Source organism: Eutrigla gurnardus (assembly GCF_963514095.1).
Source record: "Eutrigla gurnardus genome assembly, chromosome: 15".
Taxonomy (NCBI): Eukaryota; Metazoa; Chordata; class Actinopteri; order Perciformes; family Triglidae; genus Eutrigla; species Eutrigla gurnardus.
The window spans coordinates 6,215,430-6,240,194 of record NC_139938.1 but is presented as its reverse complement, the minus strand read 5'-3'; the positions used below and the strand labels follow the sequence as shown (position 1 = coordinate 6,240,194).

At 43.3% G+C, this 24,765-nt stretch overlaps 1 protein-coding gene across 1 annotated transcript in view; it reads left to right on the top strand.

Annotated features, from left to right (window-relative positions):
• flrt1a (fibronectin leucine rich transmembrane protein 1a) overlaps positions 1–22,510 on the top strand; it is a 39,958-nt gene extending 17,448 nt beyond the window's left edge. Inside the window, exons 2-3 of the mRNA XM_084029792.1 lie at positions 8,124–8,309; positions 18,251–22,510. Of these exons, the coding sequence (XP_083885918.1) occupies positions 18,328–20,379 (2,052 nt within the window). The 5' untranslated portion in view covers positions 8,124–8,309; positions 18,251–18,327 and the 3' untranslated portion in view covers positions 20,380–22,510. The remainder of the gene's footprint in view (positions 1–8,123; positions 8,310–18,250) is intronic.
• The last annotated feature ends 2,255 nt before the right edge of the window (positions 22,511–24,765 follow it).

Here is a 24,765-nt window from a genome sequence, read left to right as displayed (position 1 = left end):
AGGTTAACGAAAGCTGAGAGCAGACTATTGCAGCACAGTATATTTGTCCTGAGTCGCGATCGCAGTACTGTGACTTTAAAAAACATGGCCGTGCCACGCTGATGCGATAACTCTTGTGAAGTAATTGAACGTTTATTTAGTTCCGTAAAATGTTGTCAATGTGACGTTCGGACACAAGTCAAGGTTGAGTTGCTCTGTGGGAGTCAAGGGCATGCAGTTTGAAAGATGACAACTATATTTTCCTCAGCAGGAGAGCAAATGTCATCGGTCCTGGAAATATGGCTGAGCAGCAGTGCTGTGGTCAAAGGTCACGAGAGGCAGAGCGCACATGCCGTTTTTTTCTCCCCAGAAACCTAATGATGGCTATAGGGAGGTCGACAGGTTTAATGATGGAGATAAAAACTACAAGCCTTCCAGAAGTCACTCTGTGTAGTGAAAACCCCACCATCCAAATTGAGCAATAATAACACAAACTCCTCAAACCTCTAGTTTTAAAATAATATGGACAATATTGCCTGCATAGCGTTTTTGTTGGGTTCTTGATGGTCTGGGTCCCCAGGGTGTTGTGAGAGATGATCTAGAGATTTTTTCGCCATCGAGACAGGAAGAAACCTCACCAAAATGATGGAAACCGTACTTCCTGTTCATTTCCCCGTGTTCTTGGTTCCTGCCGCCCTCCATTTGTCAAGTCCCGCTCCGTCACTTAATGCTCGACTCCCTTTTCCTATTACCTCGTGTACAGACAGTATGGCTACCCATGGGATATGTCAATATGCAGACGCATTCAATTATGAGACCTTGTTTATTATAAACTCTGTGGCATACACAATCGGCTACAACCTCCTTAATATTCATGCAGCATGAATGTTCCCAACTGATGCTAACAGGACCAAGTAGGATCAAATTAGCCCAGTCAGGAGTTGACGAGCAAGGACACATTTTTGACATGTGGCTTTTCAGTAATTACTGTTATTATAGGTCAGGATGCGCTCGACATGAGGGACCTTTTTGATAAAGTCTGTATTTCTGTGCTGGTCGGATTGACGCGGCCGCTTGAATCAGCTCGGGCTATTTCTGTCTTTTTTCTTCTTTCTTTTTTTTGGTCCGAGCTCGCTGCAGGCAGGAGAGGTTGGAACACTGTCCACACAGCTGAGTGGTCGAGTGAGGACGACCCATCACGCGAACAGGGGAGGCTTTTTTAGAGGAGGTGATCACGCTCACTGGGCTGCAGCTCCTGTGAGCATCGCAGGCTTCCGAATGACACGAGCCAACGAGCGTAGTGGTCAAAGCGGCAAAGTGGTGAAAATTGTAGTTTGGCCGTCGATAACGAGCTCTGTTGCCTCTCTCTCATGGGGCAGTAAATGTGTCATTAAACAGCCCAGACATGAGTCATCTGTGAGATTAGTCTTTGTTTTCTGCATGCCCTCTGTCCCTCTCTACTGTTATCCTGCCTAATTTCCTCTCTGTCTCCCAGGTTTCCTCCCCCCACCCCACCCAGCATGTTGACCTTGTCCCTTACTCCTGCATGTTCGATTGTGAGATCGTCCCCAATGTTAGTGTGTGTGTGTGTGTGTGTGTGTGTGTGTGTGAAGGCACAAAGAGGATGGAGAGGTGGGTGTGAGAGAGAGAGCAGTGAGGTGTCCAGCACTTAAATTGCCTGTTTATTTCCAGTCATTGCATCAATTACACTGATGCAGCTTACCAACGAGCACGCTGAGTGTTTGTGTGCATGTGTGAGATGGGGGGGTGGGTGGAACGGAGAAACAATTAAGAATGATAGATATGGAGTTTTTAATGCTGCCGTATGCAGTTTCTGGCTTCATGCGAGTCACAGAAGACACACAGGGGTGCAGGGTTTTTGGAAATGTATTTTTTGTTCTGTTACCAGGGAGAGAAGCAGAGGAAACTCGTTGTATTTTTGATCCGTTTTACAATCAGTGGATTCATGCATAACGAGTGCACGTCTGAGTGTGGGGAAGGGGGGCTGCACGGCTGTGTGTTATACGGGGTTGGCCAGTGGCTGCCCCGAGATCAGGAGCGTGATCGTCGGCTCTCTGGGGAAGAGGGGCGTGTCCGTGACAGGCTGCAGTGATTAGTGGAGCTCAGCGGGCAGAATTTATCAGACTCAGCCGAGGCCATGAACCATTTCAGTCTGCAACTCTGCAATTTGTCTCCCACTTCGCGTCATATAACAGCCTCGATGCGGCTTGTGCACATTTGCAACATGCACGGTCATCCCGCCCTGGGCATCTCGGCCTGTCTGACTGATTTGCAGGTCTGCAATTTAGGGTTATTTTCATCATTGATTCATCTTAAGAGGAGGGACATGCTGTGCACACACTCAGGTAGAAGACAAAACCTGGAGGTGTGCACGCTGCTGGCTCTAAACTGCTTGGTGCATTAAGAGCCTGTTATACTGATCAATCTGCCTATTAATATCTTGAGAAATTATTTTATCTAAAACGTGAGAAAATAGTGAAAAATGCCTGATACAATATGTCAATTGTCACAATGTCATCTTTGTATATCTCATTTTGTCCAAAATCCAAATATATTCAGTTTGTTATTGTCCAAGATATGGATACACATTATTGTATACATATAATATTATAAAATCTTGACATATGAGAAATGTTTTCCGTTTTACAATAAAAAAATACTAAAACTATTTTCAGTTATAAAAATAGTTGCTCTGTTAATAATCTAAGAGATTAATTGCTTATTGTTGCAGCTCAGTTAGGTGGCAGACGATGCATCTGAAATTGTGATTATTCCAATTAATAACTAAAAATCATTTACCAGGTAAAAAACTTTCTCTGGTGCCAACTTCAAAATGATCACATATTCCTGGGTTTATAAAGCAGGCGGATCAGTAGCGTTGATGTTGAATTTGTTTTCCGGCCACCAGGCAAATGTTATTCACTCTCTTTTAGCTCGGTTTTTGGTCTCTACCAATTACTGGGGGAAACATGTGTCCATAGTTACTAATGCACCAAAATGTTCACCAATCCCTAACTTTGTCTGCTGTTTGCTGCTCAGCGTTTAGTGGACAGCCGGTTTATAAGAGCATTTTCAACACTTAAACTTCAGGCAATAATATTCTGTAGATTCACAGCAACATTGTCACATTATTTTCACATCATCATTCTCGATGTAAAAATAACAGCTATGGTTGCTTTAATGCGTCACCTTTAACTCAAGAACTCGTGATGGGCATTTTTCACAGAACGTTTAAAAGCTGCATGCATTTATTAGTCAAAATAACAGCTGAGAGATGAATTGCTAATGAAAATAATTATTGTTTTCGCCGCTGTTATCAAGCCATTAAGTTTCCTGCGTAGGAAATGTCAAAGTAAATCCATGTGTTGGAGGAAACTACTTTTAATCAGCCGCTGAGCAGCCAATCATACTGGTCCGGCTCATTACTGTCAAATGCAGAGAGCATGAAAAACATGGATGACAGATTTAGTGGCCTGCCTCGATCCCTCTGGGGTGCGTAGCTTTTATGGTAAGGGAAACAATTCATCACAGAGCAATTCATCAGTGGATAACTTTTAATTAATGTTCCAATGTGTGTGGACCATTTTTAAAACGGCAGCCTCAGCTCACTCCACAGCACGAGTGCTCCCGCTCCGTTTCCTCCCCCCCCCCGACGTCCACACCTCCTCTTCTTCTTCATCTTTGTCCTTTAAAGTGTGCTTGGTTTGTAGGATTCATCCGCTTTCACATCAACACTATATCTCTCTATTTTCACGGCTCCTCTTTTCTCCTCTCCACTCTATATTCCCTCCATGTTTACATTAGTTTCACTGGCGGGTCCTTGCAGCTCAGTCCCTGCCAATGTTTGTGTCGTGGTGAATGCTGCCCCCTATTTCCAGCATTTTATCATCTTAATATCTTTCCCAAGCAGCTAATTTATTTCCCTTTGTCCATCCCCCCCCCACATCCCTTCGCTCCCTTCTCCCCTGCCCTGAGTTAGCAACATCAAGGCTGAGAATGAAAAGAAATGGGCGATCAGAGCGCGCAGTGGAAGGGGAAAGTATTGGAAAGGCTCAAAATGGAGCCGGCGCGAGCAAATTGGACAGAAGGGTCCACATAACCGGAGGGGGGGGGGGGGAGTCCGGCGGATTAATTCTGAATGAAATTAAAGAAGACGAGAGGGACAATGAGATGAGTAAATTGAGCATTACATACTGCATTACAGTGTCTCTTAATTAAGCGTGTAAAAGCTTTCTTATTAGGACTGATGCACTCCTCAGTTAACGAGGGAAGAGAGAGGATGCTCTTTGGGCTGTCATTGAGACGGGCCTCGAGAGGAAAACGTGAGACGGCAAGGAGAGAGAGAGCGAGTACAACTTCAGGACAATGATAAAGAAAGGTCTGATGCAAAATCATCTCACTGAGGAGGCTTTGTCTCAATTATCCGTCATCTCAGTCCACGCTGCCCTCCGCCGCCTCCCCGTCAATGAATAGACATTATGTGCGGCTGCATTAACAGTCCGCTCACATCGCAGGGTATCTGTGTGTCAGAGAAGTGTGTGTGTGTGTGTGTGTGTGTGTGTGTGTGTGTGTGTGTGTGTGTGTGTGAGAGCGTCAAATCATTTCAGTTTCAGGTTCTGCACCTTTGCCGTCTATCACCGTTATATCACAGGGAGGCATAAACAATTTAAAACGCACGCTTGAATCTTTTATTTACGCCCACATGGAAACAGTAACAGGCTCGCCATGGCAACGGAGACATCCTCATCACTATTCATGATATGCGATGTGTGATTAGTCATTAGATGTTTCCGTACAGATTATGACTTTTAAGTTAATGTTGTTTGCTTCCTGAAACTCAACCGGAAAGATTGATGTAAATTCAATGTCGTGGCTTGAAGAGCGACTCGCAGGTTGAGATTATACTTCACGTTTCACAGAAATGATCATTTGATGAAGATATAAGGGCAGGAGAAGAAAGTCACTTTTGAGCCGTACCCTTGAAAAAAGCCTCTTTGTTTCAACATTGTGTCAGAAGACGGGACATAAAGGAGCCGGTTTCCCCTGAGCCCGCCGCCGCCGCCGCCGTTACAGCGGAATGGGACGTCTTTTTGTCTGGTTTTACTCCACTTTTCATCGCAAGAAACAGCTCAACAGCCTACTCCTTAAAATCATAAATCTCCCTCTTACCTTTCTTTTTTTAATGCACGGGTTAAACAAGTTGCATCATGTCGATATGAGAACTAAAGATGTGTATGTTTATCTATATTTTACTGCTCAAGATTGCTTCAAGTCTTTACGCTGAACTAAACTTAACACATCCTTCCTCGAGCTGTAAGATCAATATGATTTCAATCTCTGAGGGGTTTACCAAAATGTTGAACTCATAAACCTCCATGTCTTGCTGAAAGTTAGATGAGGAGTTTAAACCAGCCAGGAGACAGCTGCACAGAATGAGTTAACTTCAGAGGCGGCAGATGTTTTTACCTCTGGACAGAATCAGGATTGCTGTGTCGGCGTTTAGCTAACTGGCTCGAACTTCATATTTAGCGCACACACATGAGACTGGTATCAATCTCAATCTCTTCTCATTAACTGTTGGAAAGAAAGCAAATCAAATCAACGGGGAGGATGAACTGGCACGAAAATACCAGCAAATTTACACAGATGCCCTTTAATTGCATCTTAGACCGTTTTCTTCCTCATTTAAGAATCCATTTAATCCACAGCTTCAGATGAAGAACGTAGTGTAAATACAGGACTGGGTATCAGACGCTATATCGCCACTTCCTGTTCCGGCAATACAAAACAAGCCCGAGTACATTTAGAAGTTTAGTTTGACAACTGTCTCGAGACAAAGAGCGTGTGTTCAACAGTCAGCAGATCTCCGCACGCAGCAAATCTGCAATAGCGCTCTTGGCGATTGGTCGGCTATGATCAGACTAAACGCCAGGCTGGATGGGAGCGACGGTGCGGGTGTCACCGTGATTGACGGCTCTTGTTAAGGGACCGGGTCTGTGAGAGGGGGGGGGGACAGCGGCTCGGCCTTGTCAAGGTCAGCGGGGAGGTGTTTGGCAGGAACCCAAGTGGAGATTTCAGCTGGAAATTGGAGATACGCAACCCAACCTGTGTGTCAGAGCTGCGAAACAAAAGGTCAGGGAAGTGTCACGGCAATGACGGGGAGGAATTATGGGATGTGACGAGAGTGTCAAGGGGTTTAGTGTCGAAAGGAGACAGTTTGGCCCCGTTGGAGATCCTCGGAGGGTAGGATGTGGACCTTTTTCATGAAACCTACTTCTGCTGTCTTTTGGTACAATATTTTTGTTCAGCTATGAACTAGATATTCTCCTCTTATAGCCATATTCTCATAATGAAACGGTCCTGTTTGTTTTAGCTGCCACAGGTGTGTAAAGTTGCTCTTTTTTCACCCGACATACAAGTTTAAAAGGAGCCCCATGCTAACCAGGCCCTCACTTCACCCCAGTGTGTCAGCTTGATTGGACTCAGTATGCAGCACTGACGTCTGGCATGGAGGATTAAATCACAACCCGACCGTACAACTGATGGTGTGCCGGAATTAAATCACAGGCGAGGTGCAACATGTGGCAGCTGTCGAAGTTGTTTCGGTTCCAGTTTAGTGGCAAGATTGCATTTTTAACTCCAAGTACAGATTATGATCCACATCTGTGTTCAGTATTCATCGACGTGAGAGGTGTTCAAACTGTGAGGCGCTGCCTCCGCAGGGGAGAGTGGGAGATACGGGGAGGGAGGGGGAGACATGAGGAGAAGATACTGGGTGAGGTGAAGACTAAAAAACACAGAGAAGTTAGTTGTTGTAGTTTGACCCACTGATTTGGTCCAATCAAACACGATCAATGGCTGCAGCACAAGGAGGCAGATGATTGTCCGATTGTCTCAATTAGTGTCCAAAATGGACTCCTTCTCTGAGCCATACCCAAATACACACACAGTACACACTTTTTAGATGTTATGTGATGCACACTTTCAGAAGATATCATAATCTCTCATGTATAACAAATAATTCATCTATAAATCCACCTAGAAATCACACTAAAAAAGATCTCCTCTTATCTTAAGAACTTGCCTGAGAATCCTCACGTTTTTAGGTTTTCTTCAGCACCAAATGAAACCAGTGATTGCTGTCTGTACATTCGTGGAAACATTGCAAACAGGAACTGGTAATAGATAATTGGGCATACTTTTACTGGTGTTCAGTGAAATCGGGATCTGAAAACCTTTTGTCAGTGAAATGATCCAACAGGTGCCTTCATATTTCAAGTTTGTTTGTTGGAAAAGATCTTCACAGAGCTCATCGGAGGCAGCGTGCTCACGAATCTTAGAAGAATAACTAGTAAAGGAGCAATACTGCTCAGTACTTTTCGATGTCTGATCAGATGAGGTTTGTTTCCACGACACGAGGAGTCGAACTGACTCGGGGGAAGATGGCGCGCTGTCTCGCGTCACAAAGCAGTCGACGTGAGCTGTGAGAGAGAAACCCGATCAGCCTCGGTATGAGCGGAAGACGAGCGAGATCAGTGCGGAGGAGGCTGCTGGCAGAGTTCCAAGGCCTCGTCTGGGATGAAAGTCTTTCACGTTGACATATTTAAGCTGGAATTTATATCATTCTTTTAACAGTTGACTTGAACTTAGTTTATTAAACAACCTTCAGACTATCACGGTAATCATTAACTTAGCGCTAAAGAGCACGGCATAAAATGTGATGGAAAATCAAGGGGATTGGAATGGGTTTTTAAAGTTTGCTGACTTTATACTTTTTATAATTGGCATCAAAACCACGCAAACAGCAATTTCAGTCATTCTATTGCTTTTTAGAGAGTTTTTGATTAAATGGAGTTGCAGTCATTACAAATGCATGTCTGATTTTTTTTTTAAATGTAATGAAAGAAGAGGAATAAATAATGAAATCCTCTAACCAAGAGTAGTTTCCGAAAAGTAATAAAGATAGAAACTGGAAAACCGAAGAATGACACACAGTAAGAACACACGTGACAGATCTGTAATGCCATTACAGTCTCATCAGGGAAGTATCTCGACATCTGGTTGGCGTCGATGGTCAGCTGTGATGCCTTTTATGATTTTTCTCTCACTCTCTTTCTCCACAGTTAACAGATCTGCAGCCAGCGGTGACGACTGATCGGCATCGGAGCTGAACATTAGAAAACACAGAAGAAAGAGTTTATGGACCACATGTCGACTAAAGCCGGAGAAGACACAGTTTGCACACTTTGAGGAAGAAGAGTGCCAATGGTGCTGCAGCACCTCCTTCCCTGGCAGCCCCACTTCAAAAAGTAAGAATGTCTTCAGTTGTTCTTGATTTAGTCAAAGCATTTGAGATATCTGAGCAGTTTATGCCTTTTACTATGTGATCCCCCACCAAAAAACATCGTTTTTTTTTCACCCATTTCCCTAGAATGGGTAACTATATGACATGTGTTAAACTGTGTTGATATTTCTTTGCAATATTTTATAGTTTCATGCAAAGTAATTGAATTAAATTAAAAAAGAAATGTTTGTACAACAAAGGGAATCTATTTTCATCCATCGGGGTCTTTTTAGGATCCTGGAGTTGTAACAACCTTCTGGGTTTTTTCAAAGATGGGAAAGTGATTATTTTTCAGTGAAACGGAAGCTTAGTGTTGTGACTCAAATTAATGAACCCGGGCTATTTTAACCCCATCTACTTTGACTCTAACTCAATGAACCATTGTAATAGGATCCACATTTCTAAATCATTAGCCTGTGACCGACTTGCCTCTATAAAATGCTCCAAAGTGATATAATTAATGCTTGGAAGTAAGAAACCTGTCCCCAAACCAGCCGTTTTCTTTTATCCAGCGTTTGTGTGGGAAAAGAAGCTCCACTCTGGTTTACTGAGAAGAGTTGAATGTTCGGAGACCTCAAAGCTGTCGCAAACGGAGACAAAGCCAGAGGAACATCTTGACTCTGCCACCTTCTCAAATGGTGTTAGTAATTAAATAAGAGATAAATGACGCCATTAAACAAACTAACACTTATCAACGGTTAAACAGTTGGCAATAAAGCTCGATTATCTCCCTCATTTTCTCCTTTTGGGCAGGAGGCCAAACAAAGCAATCGGTAAAGGTTGCTCTAAAAGCCAGCGCCCATTAATGAAATATACTAACTCCATGACTGCCTCAATTTGTTTTCACTTCCGAAGCCAACGCATGTCGTTTCACAGGGGCGGGTTTTTAGTCTTCTTCTTCCTGCTTTACCAAATACAAAACCTATATATATAGAATGCAATACCAAAGAAGTAATGCTCTTATATATGTTTTATCGCCAATAAAAATACAATATGTTCTGTGTTTAGACCTCAGTCCGAGCAGATTTCAGCGGTGAAAGTGAGATCATGCGAAGGGTTTTGAACGTCGTCTCGGGATTCGAAGCAACTTGGGTTTAGGATCCGAACACTCCCACAGCCGAAGTTTCATGCAGGAGAAACCCACACACACCGGGAAGTCAAAGTCCCAGATCGTTTCTGAGCCCTGGAGGAGGCCTGTATCTATTTATCATCTATGAGTTCTCATATGGTGAAAGACAAATATATACACTTCAACACAAACAGAAGCCTCCCACGCATTTACTAGTGTTTTCTAAAGGATTCTGTATTTAATTTTTATTTTGCAATGTTCCATTGCTGTAGACGGACGCTATTTTATTAGACAAAAATGGAAACAGGATTTTATAAGCCAACATTTGTTATTTCAATCAGTCAAAGGAAAGCATGCCTTTCGATTTCTGTTGGGACGATATAAAAGGCTGTTTAAAATAGGATTAAGCAAACGTTGCATAAAGAGACTTATATGAAAGAGGGCGAGGGAGCGAAGCTGCAACAGATTGAATGCTTTGGAATAGAATATGCAGAAAATGGCAAAGATGAAAATGTGATTAGATTCAGGCGACAGAAGATTTGATGGCATTTGTAAATGTAACAGGAACAGGTGACAGGCCAGGCAAAAGTGCAAGGGAGACGTGATTGTAGAGGGAGGTGTGATGATGAAGCAAACGGGAAACCGGGCCTCACACTGATTGGTCCCTCAAACACATGCAAGTGGAGAAACTGCAGCAGAGGAAACCTGGAAGCGTTCAACCCGTGCAGACTGAAATGAAGTCCTCAGACGCGCGTATGAAGGCGCGTGCAAACATGTTGTGTTTTCACAAAGTACAGTGAGGGAATGGATGTGTGAATTGTGACGAGGACGATATGAAGATGTGGCGACGTGGAGGTGAGAAATATATTAGATTGGGAGCAGCGATGAGATCATGGCAACAACATGTGATGGGAATGGAGATATTTCTGCTTGTACTTTCTATTTGAGAGGATATGGGGTAGGATGGGAAATGTATTTTGAAATGTTCTTGTGGCCAAGGACAAGTAGAATTAAACTATTCATGAATAGGAGATTGGAAGATACATATGAATTGGTACTTCTGCAAACTTGTCCGTGCTCTTCAAACTATCAAGTAGATCTTGACATTGTTTATAAATGTCTCATCTTATTTTAGCATTTCTCTACAGCGATTTCTTATTACTCATCAGGTGCAAATAGATATACTAAAATAAGGCATGGGAAGATATGATCATTTCATATCGCTTTTATCCTGGCCAATAATAATATTAATGATAATATCCTTACAATTATCAAATTATAATTAATATTCTTAAAATGACACTAAAACATACAGGATTCACTTCACCTTTAAGAAACAAATGAATGTGTTCATCTTTTTTTGTTTAAACAGTCATGATAATGATAAATCATAAGGGCCCCTGCATGAATACAAAATAGCATAATTGTGTGAGTCTGTGCTGTTAATATTTTACAGTCAGCCTCTATTTTTCAAGTGCCTCATGAGGATATTCATGATTATCCCAATTACGAAAATCACAACTCAACCTATTTAGAGTGATTCTATTGTGTTAACCCCTAACTGATATATCTTTAATGGGCTATGTCGGCTTAAAAATCCGCAATCATAAATGAAGCTTTGATTTGAAAACCTGTGTCATTTTAATTTACCTAAAACAAGAACCATTATAATGTTATTAATAAAGAAAAACAAATCACCATTGGTCATTGTGAGTACAATGACAACTCTGACAGCTGCCTGCCAGATGCTGAAGGTCACGACATCAATGCAAACCAAATAAAACTGTCTGGTTCTTCAAGTAGAAGAAGTGCAAAGAATATTCTTTTTAATTTGAGTTCTTCATCGTGAGGAAAATTATCGTTTATGAACTTCATTTTTTGAATAAAAAAAAAAGAAGAAAAATAAGAACAGCCACAAACGATTCAAGGATATAAACTACAGTAAAAACATATAAAAGCAGTGAAGTGAGGGAGACGGTTAGGTAGTGAGCCGGTTTAGGGTTCTCGGTTGGACACCAGCGTGGCTGCCAGACGTCACCTGACAGCCCTGTAAAGGTGTCAGACACAGAGAGGGTTTTCATCGATGTTATCTTCTTCTCATCCCTGTTGTGTTTTTCTGAAGTTGCTTCATTTTCCCCCTGAAAGCACAGCCTTGTCATGTGACTCAGCCACCTGGACCTCCCACAGGCCTGTATTTATTTTACTACTTGCCTGGGTTGAATTCAAATTTAACCAATTAAGCTAACCAACCTGGCTCTCTCATTTTCTTCCCAATAATAAAAAAGAAAAATCCAATCAGAGTCCTAGCTGGAGCGTGACAACCACAGGCTGACTCCTTGACTTTAAGGCAGAAGATAAATTTGCCTTTATATGTCCCATTTAAAAATGATCAAGTATGTTTTCTCAAAACGGAGATGACTCTTCTCTATTTTATGCGGCACCGAGAAATACCAGCAACATTAAAAGCGTTGCGAATGATACGCGAAGCTAGCGAGGCTCTGATCAAAGGCTGTATTATGACCACTGACACAGACTGACACATCTAAAGTTTATTTGCCAGCTGGTCTGCCAAGCTGAGTCTACCTCACTATCATCCACCAATGTGGCAGGACAGCAAATCTCCCATTAAATATCCAGACCTTTATTTCAATCTGCTTCATTGATGAAATCCAGATGCATGTAGGTCAGTTGTTTCATGTCCCTTAATTTGCAAACAAAGGCAGGAGAAGCTTGAGGATGTTAACGCCGTTTGATATCAGAAAGGCAATTTTCATGGTTGAAGGTTTGGCTTTATTGTCATTACAAAGTGCAGGATTTCACAATAAAATGCAGTTGTAGTCCGCCCCAGGCACACACACACACACACACACACACACACACACACACACACACACACACACACACACACACACACACACACACACAAACTGGATAAAAACATATTCAAATATTCAAATTAGAATAGAATAACAATAAGATTAAATAGAACAAAGTAGCACATGTACATGTAGCACTAAAGGAAGAAATAATAAAAGGCAAACAATATAATAATATTAGCGTATACATGTAAAATGTTGATTCTATCCAGGAGAGCAGCACGACTGAGTAGAATCCATGAAATGACTGTAATATATTTAATGTGAGCACCGCAGAGCATCACAACACAAACGGCCTCAAAACACTTTTATTTATTCATCAATTTTGTAAAATATGCTGAGGCCATCCTTTGGTTCTTACCTTTTAAAAGAGACATTTATACGTGGCATCACTGCTGGCCAGGGGAACTAGCATTTCCATAAGAGGCAACTCAACAAAATAGGTCACAATATGTATTTATTACAACAAATGATGTCTGTATTTATTATGGATCGATCTGGTTTTAAAGTGCCGCATATAAAAAAGTCCCAAATTTGACCTTGACCAAAGTGGTGGATCAACAGAAGGACCAACGTTGCCATCTCTGGAGATACGTAGCTAACATGGCTGAAAAACTGATGGCTGTTTATTTTTATTTTTTTTGCTGGAACGATTACCGAGCCCAACCTGTTTTTGCGAAAACTTAAACAAATAAAACGGCCCACTTCACTTCAGTTAAGATGTCTGATTCCATTATTACATTTCCAAGCCCCTAAGATACGTTCTTACCTTCCAACACAATGCAGGAGCAAATTGCTGCAAGGCGCCGCGCTCCTTTTTGTTAGCGCTGAAAGGAGTTACCTGTAATGTGGCTGTCTGCTGGAAGAAACACTGAGCCAAATAATTCAGAGGCAGCTGCGGCGGATGGGGAATTAGACTGGTGCCACGACAGGACGTATTATAGCGTTGTAAAGATAAAACATGTTATAGTGCTGTAGCGCTATATTTCAAGTGACTTGTGACCAGCAAACAAACCCCCCCCCAAGATGAAGGTACATCCCCCAACTATGAATTATGTGGAGCACTCCGTTGCTGCCGTACCGTCTCCATTAGTTCGCTACAGCAAAGCAACACTGAGTAAAGGACACAATGTAGGCTGTTAATGTGTGGGGCCAATATTGATTTGTGTTCATATTTATAAGGCAATTGGATGCAAACATCTCTGAAAGCGCTTTGTGTGTTGAAGGATTAGTTTAGAATTTATTTAAATGTCTTGAATCCAGATTTTACAAGTGTAACATGTAATTTAGCGGAAATGGGATTCAGTTTGTTTGTACATGTAATTGAAGAATTTAAGCTCTTCTTGAGGAGTTTTAATCCATCTTAACCCAACAGAAAATACAGTCTGTAACACTCAAGTGTTAATATAGACTATGTGACAAAAATAAGACGACTGGTTTCATCCGTAAAAAGACAAATCTTGATATATGTCACATACCCTGGGTCTTTGTGTCAGCAGTTCAGATGAGAAACTGCTGAGTGCAAATCCAATCACTTCTTCATGCCAGGAAATTGGTGCATAAACCAACAAAAAAAACTGAGTTAGTATGAAGGGGAAGAATCCATTACTGATTCAGCCTTTAACATGTTATTCAATCTGCCTCTATAGCATAATTCACACAGCATGCTTTCAAAGGGATAGAAGATAATAGGAGATTTTAAAGGACTGTAATGCATTGGCACATGAAATAATTCATGATTAAAATTGATTTGGAGCCACAAACACGAGGGCTCATTTGAATTGAATGGGCTATGCGAGGCGATGAATAAAGATGGCTTTATTCAAAAACATCATTTGTGATGATGTTGGAGTGTCTGTTTATTTTTACATAAAAGTGACAATGAAGATCATGATTTCGCATATGTGAGAAGAAACAAACTGTGGCGAGTCAAATAATTCATCTTTTCTCTGTGTGCTGCGGTGCATATTTGTGCCTCCTTTGTTTCTTCAGGGGATTAAAGTGGACTTTTATTTCTATCTCCATGTTTTAATATCTTGAAGATTATAGTATGTTATTGCAAAGACGTGGCCTTTCCACTCGGGTATTGGAAGACATATTGCACGGATATATAAAGCCCACCAACCTCTGCGACTAACCAGAAATGAATAGGCCGTGCATTTCTGGCCTCTCTTATTTTGTTTCTAATCTCCGATCCCTCAAGTTATTCCTGTCATCGCCGTAACCATCGTGTTTTGCGTCATCCCTTCCACATGTCCAATCTGTAAATCTAAAATACGATCCATGGGCATGGCATGTAAGATAAGCTGTGGGCCACTATTATCTTTTCCCTGCCATCAGTAAAGTGGATTTCCTGATACATCAGCAGCCCCTTTGGTCATCCAAAATCCGGTTTTCCAGATTTCCCATCCCTATCCCTCTGTGGGGGGACTTAATGGGGAGATGGGATTCGTAGGCCTTGCTCAAAGCAGCTTTCTGTCACTCTCTCTCCCTCGTGGTTTTATTTTTTTATTTTGTTATGTAAATCGATCCAGTCCTGAGTTCCAGTATTAGATTGGGGGTTGTTGTGTGCGCTGTACTCTGCCTGAGGCGGCTCTCTGTCTGGCTAACACATTACCCCACATCCCCGCTTTACTCCCCTCCACAGATCACTGAAATGTAGACTGCCACCATATAGATTGTCCCCATATGGGTTAATGCTTGCAATTTGATCGTGCACGAACAGACAAACACACAGCAGAAGCATTCACACACACAAGCACAATGCGATGTATTCTTTTAAATCACTCTCTAATAGAAGCGGGGAGAAAAGAGCAACAATAGGGCAAAACATCCTGAAATGACTGGCTGCCATTCTTTGTAGCACCTGCTTAATCCAGAGAACCACAGCTCATATGCTCCATTAATCCCTCCGGCACTCTGCGCCATTTCAATCTCACACCACATCGATGTTGTTTTTTAAAGGGCTGACCCAAATACTCCAGTGGTGGAGAGACTCGCTGCTGAGGCTCCAAGGATTCAGAAGTCATCTGTTCTTTAGTGCTACTAAACGCACGCAGATGCCCACATACACACACAACATACACCAACACAAACACACACACATACACACACATACACACACATTCACACACATACACACACATACACACACATACACACATACACCCACATACATCCACATACACCCATAAACACACATACACTCACATTCACACACATAAAGACACACATACACACACATACACACACATACACACACACATACACACACGTACACACATACACCCACATAATGTGGGTGTATGTGTGTTTATGGGTGTATGTGTTCGTATGTGTGTTTATTAAACACATACACACACATGCACGCACATACACACACACACACACACACACACACACACACACACACACACACAAACACCGAAACCTCATGAACATTCGCAGCAGAATACAGCCTTCTTAGTCATAAAGCCCACCAATGCAAACTGCACAAAGTGTGTAAACAGTACCATTTTTTTAAAATGCCAAATTATTCTTCTCCTCGGGTCTCTAAGTGCACTGACAGCACTTCACTGTGTCAAGAGGATTGAAGTAGAAATAGGCACAAGAAATGCTGTATATTCATAAAAAAACATCTTGGAGAACAGATTGTCTTCATGACTGATTATTTTACATATATTTCTGTTATAATCTGCCATGTCAGAGTTATACATGTCGAAATATACAAACAGTATTTGGGTAGACAAGGGGAAAGAAGCAGGGAAATGTATGAATCCATAATTCAAAGTCGAAAAACAAAAAAGAAAGTTGTTCATACCCTTGAGTTTTTTCTTCTTAAAACTGATATGTCTCTGTGTTGTTGTCCAGGACTCGGTATAGAAGGGTAAAAACATAGAGTTAAAATCGAGCAACGCATTCTGCTTCCACCAAAATCTAAATTGCATTTAGCCTGCCTCGATCTCAGACATCCATTTCCCCATGTATAATGCCCTCTTACATTACAGTTATTGTTTTCTGAATGTGTCTCCATCCATACTAGTCAGTTGCTATTTATTTCAGAGGCTGTATTTAGAGATTGGTGTGGTCGACACACACATCTTCGCCGTGGTTAAGAGGGAGAGACACGATGACGTGTGTGGGAATAATAGTCCAATCAAAAGGTGGAAGAAATAGTTGTGTCGAGAATGGGGGGGAGGGGGAGTTAAAGAGAAAAACTCTTTTCTCACCTTCACACACACCTTAAATGTGAGATTGACAGTTTTCGAAGGTTACAGGTGTATTCCTATGTTGGAAAGCCGTGAAGCTTTTTTCCCATCCGATGAGCACTGCTGGAGAAGCAGCTTAAAGGTGTGCAGATAGGTTTGATAATTACACCCCGAAGTCTTAGTCCCTGAAGTCTTCTCACGGTGAATAACATGCTCCCATAAACCCTCAGGGGACACCGACTACGATCCTCTATTTGTGAAAAGAATTCATAAAATGTTTGCAATGACGGAGGATGAACCTTAATTACCTTTCCATTAAACGATTCCCGACCAGCCACAAATTAACAACAGTTGGAGTGTGAGGTGCCGGTTTCTTTTTTATTTATTTTATTTTAAGCCGTGCTTCATTACACTTGAAAATGAGCGCAGTGTCAACAAAATGTGCTCTCGTCATTTTCAATATCTTAGTAATGAATATGTACAGATTAACGCTTGCAAATATATATTCAGCAAAGTCAACTCCCAGCAGAGTTGTCATTAATTCGCCTGAATCTTCTGGGGGTTCCTGTAACATGCATGGGAGCCGACTGATTGTGGCAGATCGCCACGGATTTGTGGGGAAATCAATAGTACAGCCTGACCATGTTTGCTGCTGTGGGGCCTGTAACGGTTTGACTAATGGCTTTGGTTATTGAAGACTCCGATGGGCTCAAGTTGTCACTCCAAATTCCAAATCTCTGTACTCAATAATGTACTGTTGTGACATATCACGCTTAATAACAACAGCACACCGTGATGCCAATCAGGTTGAGTACGGCTCCTGTAGACTCCCACAACTGTGGTGACTAGAAATAGTTCATCAGTAGTCACGTCATTTGCATTCTCCTGCAGATTAAACTTTTGCATTACTATTTTAGTGAACTTTATTAATTTGATACAACTAAATTAAGAAGACGTGATTTGTGCCGAAGTTTTAATGAACTTTTATAGTTCCCAGCGCGGTCTCGACTGCCTGATGAGAATTTAGATCTTGAAGATGATGGCTCTGAGCTAAAACATGTTGTTCCGTCTCGATAATGAAAAGTATCCTCAGCTCTGTCTGGCTAATGCAGCCATCTGCTGGCAACTACTAATGGAGTTATAGAGCCTCTCAAGAGCTCTTCAATAATTCAGAAGTGGAGAATCTTCTCAAGACCTCCCATTTATGCACATGGCTTAATTCTAAATGTAGGATTGGATTAGTCAATTCCAGAGTTGCTTTTCCTAAGACTAAATACTCACTCTGCTTTAAACATCCAGTATGAGATACATTAAAGTTCATTCTTAAACCTGTCTGTAATCTTGGATTACTGTTGCTAATTCAACATAACGATGGTTAGCTGTGATGTTCCGTTTTTTTTTTTTTGTCCTTGGATCGATGGCAGAATGTTTTAAGAGGCTGAGAGGAATCCTAACAGATTCAGCCATGTGTGCACATCTCCTGGGTGATAATTGTGAACAAAACAATTTCTCTAGCTTCTGTTTAGATTTAATCATTGTAGCATATTCATGGGCTCTGATGTCATTAAGATGTAAGAGAATGAAGTATAGTATGAAGCTGAAAAAAAAAGAATCACGACAATCAACTTAATTGTCTCATCATCTGTGCCCATCAACGAATTAATTTGTGCATCAGTGCTGACTGTAATCTCTCTCTCTCTCTCTCTCTCTCTCTCTCTCTCTCTCTCTCTCTCTCTCTCTCTCTCTCTCTCAGGGTGGAGGTCACAGGATTCCAGCTCACTGCAACGATTTGAAGATTAACAACACACGTTGAAAAGAGTGACAGTGCTTATGTTCACCATAATGGCACCTGTAGGTGTGGCAAAGCTGCGGGCTCGACTCTTCCTGTTGTTTCTCTGTTTGACACTACGCGCCGGCATGCTTCAGTTCGCTGCAGCCACGATACAAGGCTACATTGGGGACATGATATGCCCATCTGTATGCAGGTGCGACGAGGACTTTATCTATTGTAACGACCGCGGCCTGAGCTCCATCCCGTCGCTGCCTCCTTCGGCGTCCATCCTCTACCTGCAGAACAACCAGATAAACAACCCCGGCTTGCCCACCTCCTTGGAGCGCCAGCTTACGGTCCGTGTGGTCTACCTGTATGATAATGAACTGGATGAGTTCCCCGTGCACCTGCCCCCTTCCATCCGTGAACTGCATCTGCAGGACAACAACATACGCACGATTCCCCGTAGTGCACTGGCCCGGATGCCCTTGCTAGAGAAGCTCCACTTGGACGACAATTCTATTTCCACTGTCAGCATCGAGGACCAGGCCTTCGCTGACAACCCACGGTTACGCCTACTTTTCCTTTCACGCAACCACTTGTCCAGTATCCCCTCAGGACTGCCCGCCTCCCTGGAAGAACTCCGTCTGGATGACAACCGGATCTCTACTATCCCGACCCACGCCTTCCGAGGCCTCGCCTCACTTCGATGTCTTGTCCTGGATGGGAACCTTTTGGCGAACCAGCGCATTGCCGATGACACGTTCTCCCGCCTGTCCAACTTAACCGAGTTGTCCCTGGTCCGTAACTCCCTCCAGACCCCACCTGTCAACCTGCCCAGCGCCCATCTGCAGCGCCTGTCTCTACAGGAAAACGCCCTGACTCATATGCCACGCGGCTCCCTGGATGGCATGCACCGGCTGCTGAGGCTGGACCTGTCGGGGAACAACCTGACCACCCTGCCGAGGGGGCTGTTCAAAGACCTGGACAGCCTGGGCCAGCTGCTGGTGCGAGGCAATCCGTGGCACTGTGGCTGCAACCTGCGTTGGCTGTACGACTGGCTGCACGCTCGCGGTAACGCCATCACTGTCAGAGGTCTCACCTGCCATGGGCCCGACAGGGTGCGGGACATGGCTTTGATAGATCTGACCAGCGAGATGGAGGAGTGTGAGGTGGTGAGGACAGCAGGGACCAGAGACCGAGTGGGCGGCGGTGGAGTCGATAGCTCCACCACTCACACCCCTCCACAGGGCTCCCTCTTCACCCTCCGCTCAAAGCGACCTGGCCTGGGGCTTCCCGACTCTGGCTTGGACTACACCCTCAGCAGCAGCGGTGTGGGGAAAAGCCTGGCCCTGAACGTGAAGCCCCTCTCTCATAGCAGCGTCCGTGTGACTTGGAGCGTGGCCCAGCCCAGCTCCTCCTTCAGGCTGAGCTGGCTCCGACAAGGCACCGGGAACGCCATGGGATCGATCACGGAGACTCTGGTGCGTGGCGACCGTCGGGAGTACCTGCTGACCTCCCTCCAACCACGCTCCAGCTACATCATCTGCATGGTGCCCCTCGCTGCCAGCTCGGAGAGCAAAGGGGCAATGTCCGGAGATGCTGAGGCTGACGAAGCTCTGGTGTGTGCAAAAGCTGAAACGTCTGACCTCGCCCCTGTAGACGCGGCGGAGGATGAAGACTCACATCAGATGACAGTCTTGCCACTAGCAGGGATTATTGGCGGGGCCACCACTATTGTGTCTCTGGCTCTTATTTTTGGCATCTTCTGTTGGTATGGACACAGGACTGGGCATTTGTGCTCCCGTGACCACTATACGCGCAGCAGCTCCCGGAAAAACAAGACCTATGACGACTACATCGAGTCGGGCACCAAGAAGGACAATACCATCTTGGAGATCCGCAGTCCGGGGTTCCAGATGACCCCTATGGCGGCTTGTCAGCCAATGCAGCCCAAACCCCTACGAGAGGATTACATCATTCACACCATATTCCCCTCCAATGGCACTGGCCTGTACAAGGGTGACAGCCTTGTTTCCAATGCAGGACATGGCACCAACCGCGGCTATAGAGAAGGAGGCATCCCAGATATAGACTACATTTACACATGATGTACCACATCCTATTCACAGTTGTTATTGGTAAACTGTATAGATGCACAATTTCCCTTCGCATGGACACTTCTGAAGCACCCCTCTGTGCCTTCTTCTTCTTCTGGTCTCCCATTCCAAAATACCTGCTGTTCACTGCACTGAACGTACTATATGTGATTAACTGAAACCGTGTGGGACCAGTTCACCGCAGGAAAGCAGCGGCCAGTGCCCCAGGTGTAAATGCACAGCGGACTGTTTGTTCACCATCTTAGTAATGGCCTGTGTGTGTTTCCTTTTCTCTGCTCTTTCCGTGTGTCACGTAAGCGAAGAATGTAAAGACTGTAGGAAGGTCTTAGCATAGGCGCAGGTCGACACGCAGGAGCCACAGCAGTCAATTAAAAATAGATTAAGACGTGATGAGATGACATTTTTGGTACTCTGTTTCCTGCTCACCAGTCATACACAGTATGTAGTCTTATCAAGTCATTGTTCTGAATGCCTCAACTATATTGATGTGCCCTACCAGCTATCCAAGGAAAGGGCTTTGTAAAGCTGTGAATTGTTCTATTTCAAACCGACCCAATAACCACTTGTCTTAAAGTAGGCTTGTTATTACCTTATTCAGTAGTCGGCAGGGTGAAGATCTTATCGTGGCTGCCTGGCCTTGGTTATACCTCTCAAGATCGTTCACCCAAGATCAGTATTGTAGTGCTGCATCAGATGTGATGCAGCACAAGCGTGTAGATAATTTACTTAGATACCGACTGGGCTGTGTTTGCTATTTTTATCCGTGGTTTGTTTAGTAATCAAATCCTGCACAGCTCTCTTTATTTATTTATTTTTCGTTCCTTATGTGATGGTTTGTGATTTCGTCTCTCTCTGCTAAAATTGCTTTTTTTCTTCTTTTTTTCCCCGCCTTTACTGATTAAACCTGGCTTTGATGAAGACAGTGGAATTGTTTCATCCAAAACAACAAAATGCGAGAAGCGAAGAAAATATCCTGAAGGCTGTCTCCGGGTTTATGTTTTCTAAAACACAGCAGAGTGGATTCTTGTGTGAGGCTGTTTATAATATGTCATTTGAAAATTAGACCCCTCCCAAAGACTTAGCATGTCAGTCCACCGAGACAGTAGAGACCAACCTCGACCCCCTCTTTTCCCTCATTCTGTGCCTGTGTGCTTTACCCGTGACTTCAGTTGGTAACCTCCGGTTAAAAAATGCTTCCTCCACACTCTTCCAGCGACGACGAGCGTTCACAGAGGATCCAGACTGGACAAATGACTGATGTGGGGCCTCCTGTGTGAGGCGGACTCTTGCGCCTGAACCTCGAAATGAGGGCGAGAAATGAAGGTGAAAACTGAGGAGACTCAAACCGCAACACTGTTGACCTGCACTGTGGAGCGGTGGCCAAGCTGTGGGTGGCTGGATGTACTGTCGGGGGAGACTCCTCCGTGAGTTCATTGATGTTTGTTTTAGCAATGGTAAAAGGCCTCCACTCATTCCACCTCTTTTATTACTGAGCAGCACTAAAAATGTAAATGTATTAGCACTTAGAAGAGAACAGGGATAAATGTAACGGCAGGCACGGTGGGACGGAGGCGAAAGAAACATCTCCAGGCACTGACAAAGATGGAGAATTGATGGCTCTGGCGCAGTGGAGTTCACCCATGCATAAATCTGTTTGTCATACTCAGCTTCTCCCCTTGGGTTTAATGTTGTCCATCAGTTGTTTACCACTGTGTTGCTTCCAAAGGGGAAACCAATTGTGCTTCCTTGACTGTTCTGTCCGCCAGAGTTTTACACTGGTTTCAGATGATACGTCAGTGGAATGTATATTTTATCTCACACCCGAAATCACTGGCTTAAAACATCTTAGTGGCCCGGTGAAATCTGTTCTTGGGGAATGTTGATATAGTGTAATTGCTATTTTACAGTGGGTCTATTCGAGACACGTACTTCCTCATCATTTGTATAAATATATCCATGGCCACAGCCACATGAATATTTTTTCTGGTGAAATTATAGAAAATAATGGTGCCATAACTTTGCTTAAAAAAAACAACAACTATGTGAACCTGAGATATGTGTGGAATTTGCTTTATAAATTCATCTTCAGAGGGGATCAATAAAAAGTTTTATAATCTTGTTATTACTGCAACCTGTCATTTCACCTCATGCCTGTGGAAACTGAATATTTTTTATAACTCTCAGAGGTATCGGTAGAGGGTGAAATACTATCTCAGAAATTAAACCTACATATTGTTTTCATTTGATGAGGGCTCTGAATAGCTCTGGGATAAAACAGTGCAGCCTGAGGCCAGACTCTTGGAACAAGCTCAGACTATGAATTGGAACTTAGAAGAGTCAAAAGGCTGCTGCCCTCAGTGACTTCAGGTTTACATTCACCTGAGGGCTCTCGGGAGGCTTCAGTTATGCTTTAAGCAAACCAACACACCGATCCTCAAATGCAATGCAAATTTCTATCTCGACTTGTGAACTGGAATGAGCAATGTGTCTGAAAAATTCAACCACGACGAGTGAATGTGATGATGTCACAATATATTCTCTGCCATTGTGCATGACAATAGGAGAATCAACTACGTTGCCTTGGATACGGAAACAAAGTCTTGCATTTTAACTGCTTTGCTTGTTAACAGTCAACACTGATCGAGTCCATCGGCAGCCGTTGTGTTGGCTTCCTAATGTCTGTGACCTGAATAGTGGAGTTATGGCGTTTGCACTGAAGAGAACCACCAACTGTGAACTTGAGGTACAAACTGCTGTTGTTTTATTTCCTTATGTTCTTCCTTCTTCCATGCAACTTGAATCCCTTGCTGTCACATATTTGATTGCCGTAGAACTGCGGCGTGCTGACACTTTTTTTACTGTTTATGCCCATGGGAGTGTGGTAGGTCTGTGAGAGATTTAATGAGCATCACCACGGATCGCCAATGTAACTGCTGTCGTAAAGCATCGTGAACAGTTTGGAATGGCAGCTGAATTCCCCATGCAGAGCAACAAGATGATTGAGTTGTCCCGTCCTCCGCATACTGGAGCTGTGAGTCGATCCGACGCAACTTAATGAATTGCAAGGGTGATAGTAATATATTAAGTTTATACATCTCAGACTCTGAAGGAACAGTCAAAGGAAGCAGAACATCTGAGAAGCACTTTGTCACATTTTTACTTCTCCAGCACGTCTGTGTGCAGGTGTTGTTGAGGTCCAATTCAATCCTAGTACATCCCAGCAGGTATCACTTCCTATATGACTAATTTGCTTCACAGATTTCACACATTAAAGTGTGTTTAGAATTCTTAAGGAGTAGTACCCTGCTGCATTTGTGAAAAGTATGTCTAAAGCCTTTTGTAGAGCTGCATGAAGTCTGATAAATTGCCATAAATTACACACCTGGATCTCCAACCAAACAACTGATGCTTGAGCTGCATTGTGGGTAATGTAGGCATCGAGCTTTGACAAAAAAGAAGAATGCGTGGAACAAAAAAAGACAGTCTGGCTGGTTTGGATGCATCCATGCGGGACCCAAAGTGTTAAAGGAATACAATGCAAAATGAGTCGAATATTGTGACATTTAAGACACTGAAACCTGAATATAATTATTCTTGTCTCACATAGACAGTTATTGATTAAAATTTTAAGTCAAAAATAATTGAGAACAGACTTATGTAGGGCAGCAAGAGATGTAGAGAGGCCCATTGCAACTTTTGTTTAAAAGGACAGGCCTCTCTGGCCTCACGGTCACCTTGGAAGGCTTCACTGCCAGCAGTACATATGTCTCCGCTGGTCTTTGGCATCCCACTTCCACCTTTTTGTGCTCACAGACATGAAAGAGTATCCCATTGTCATGGTCTGCTGGATCGCAACTCAAATAGCTGTGACCTGAAGGTTGGGCAGTAACCTATTTCCTGCCTCACTCCCGGACAATTTAGGACCGCCCCCTGTAAATCTCATTGTGCAGTGAGGGAAATGAAATATGAGAAATACAATATTGGAAATGAGCCCATAAGACGGGATATTGCAGTGAAAGATATCAAGGAGATGTTGGCGATGGGAGTCGTTGAGGAATCTGAAAGCAGATGGACACGCTTGGTTTCTAACGCAGATGGTTTAATAACGTCTCCCCGAGACTCCAATAGTTAAGGTTTGTATGAGCCGGCAGTCTGAACGTCTTGGATAAGAGTAATGTAAAACGGCTTGGATTCAGGAAGAAACTTCTTGCCTGAGCCCCGATGATCCTGAGGAGACTGCACTGGCTAAACTCACAACACAAATTGCTAATTTAAGCAGAGAGACAAACTGTATTGTTGGCTCAAGCAACAGGATCGCCCTAAACAAGTATCAAGTTTTCCTTGTAGAGCATTTCTAGACCTCACAGAAGTAAGATC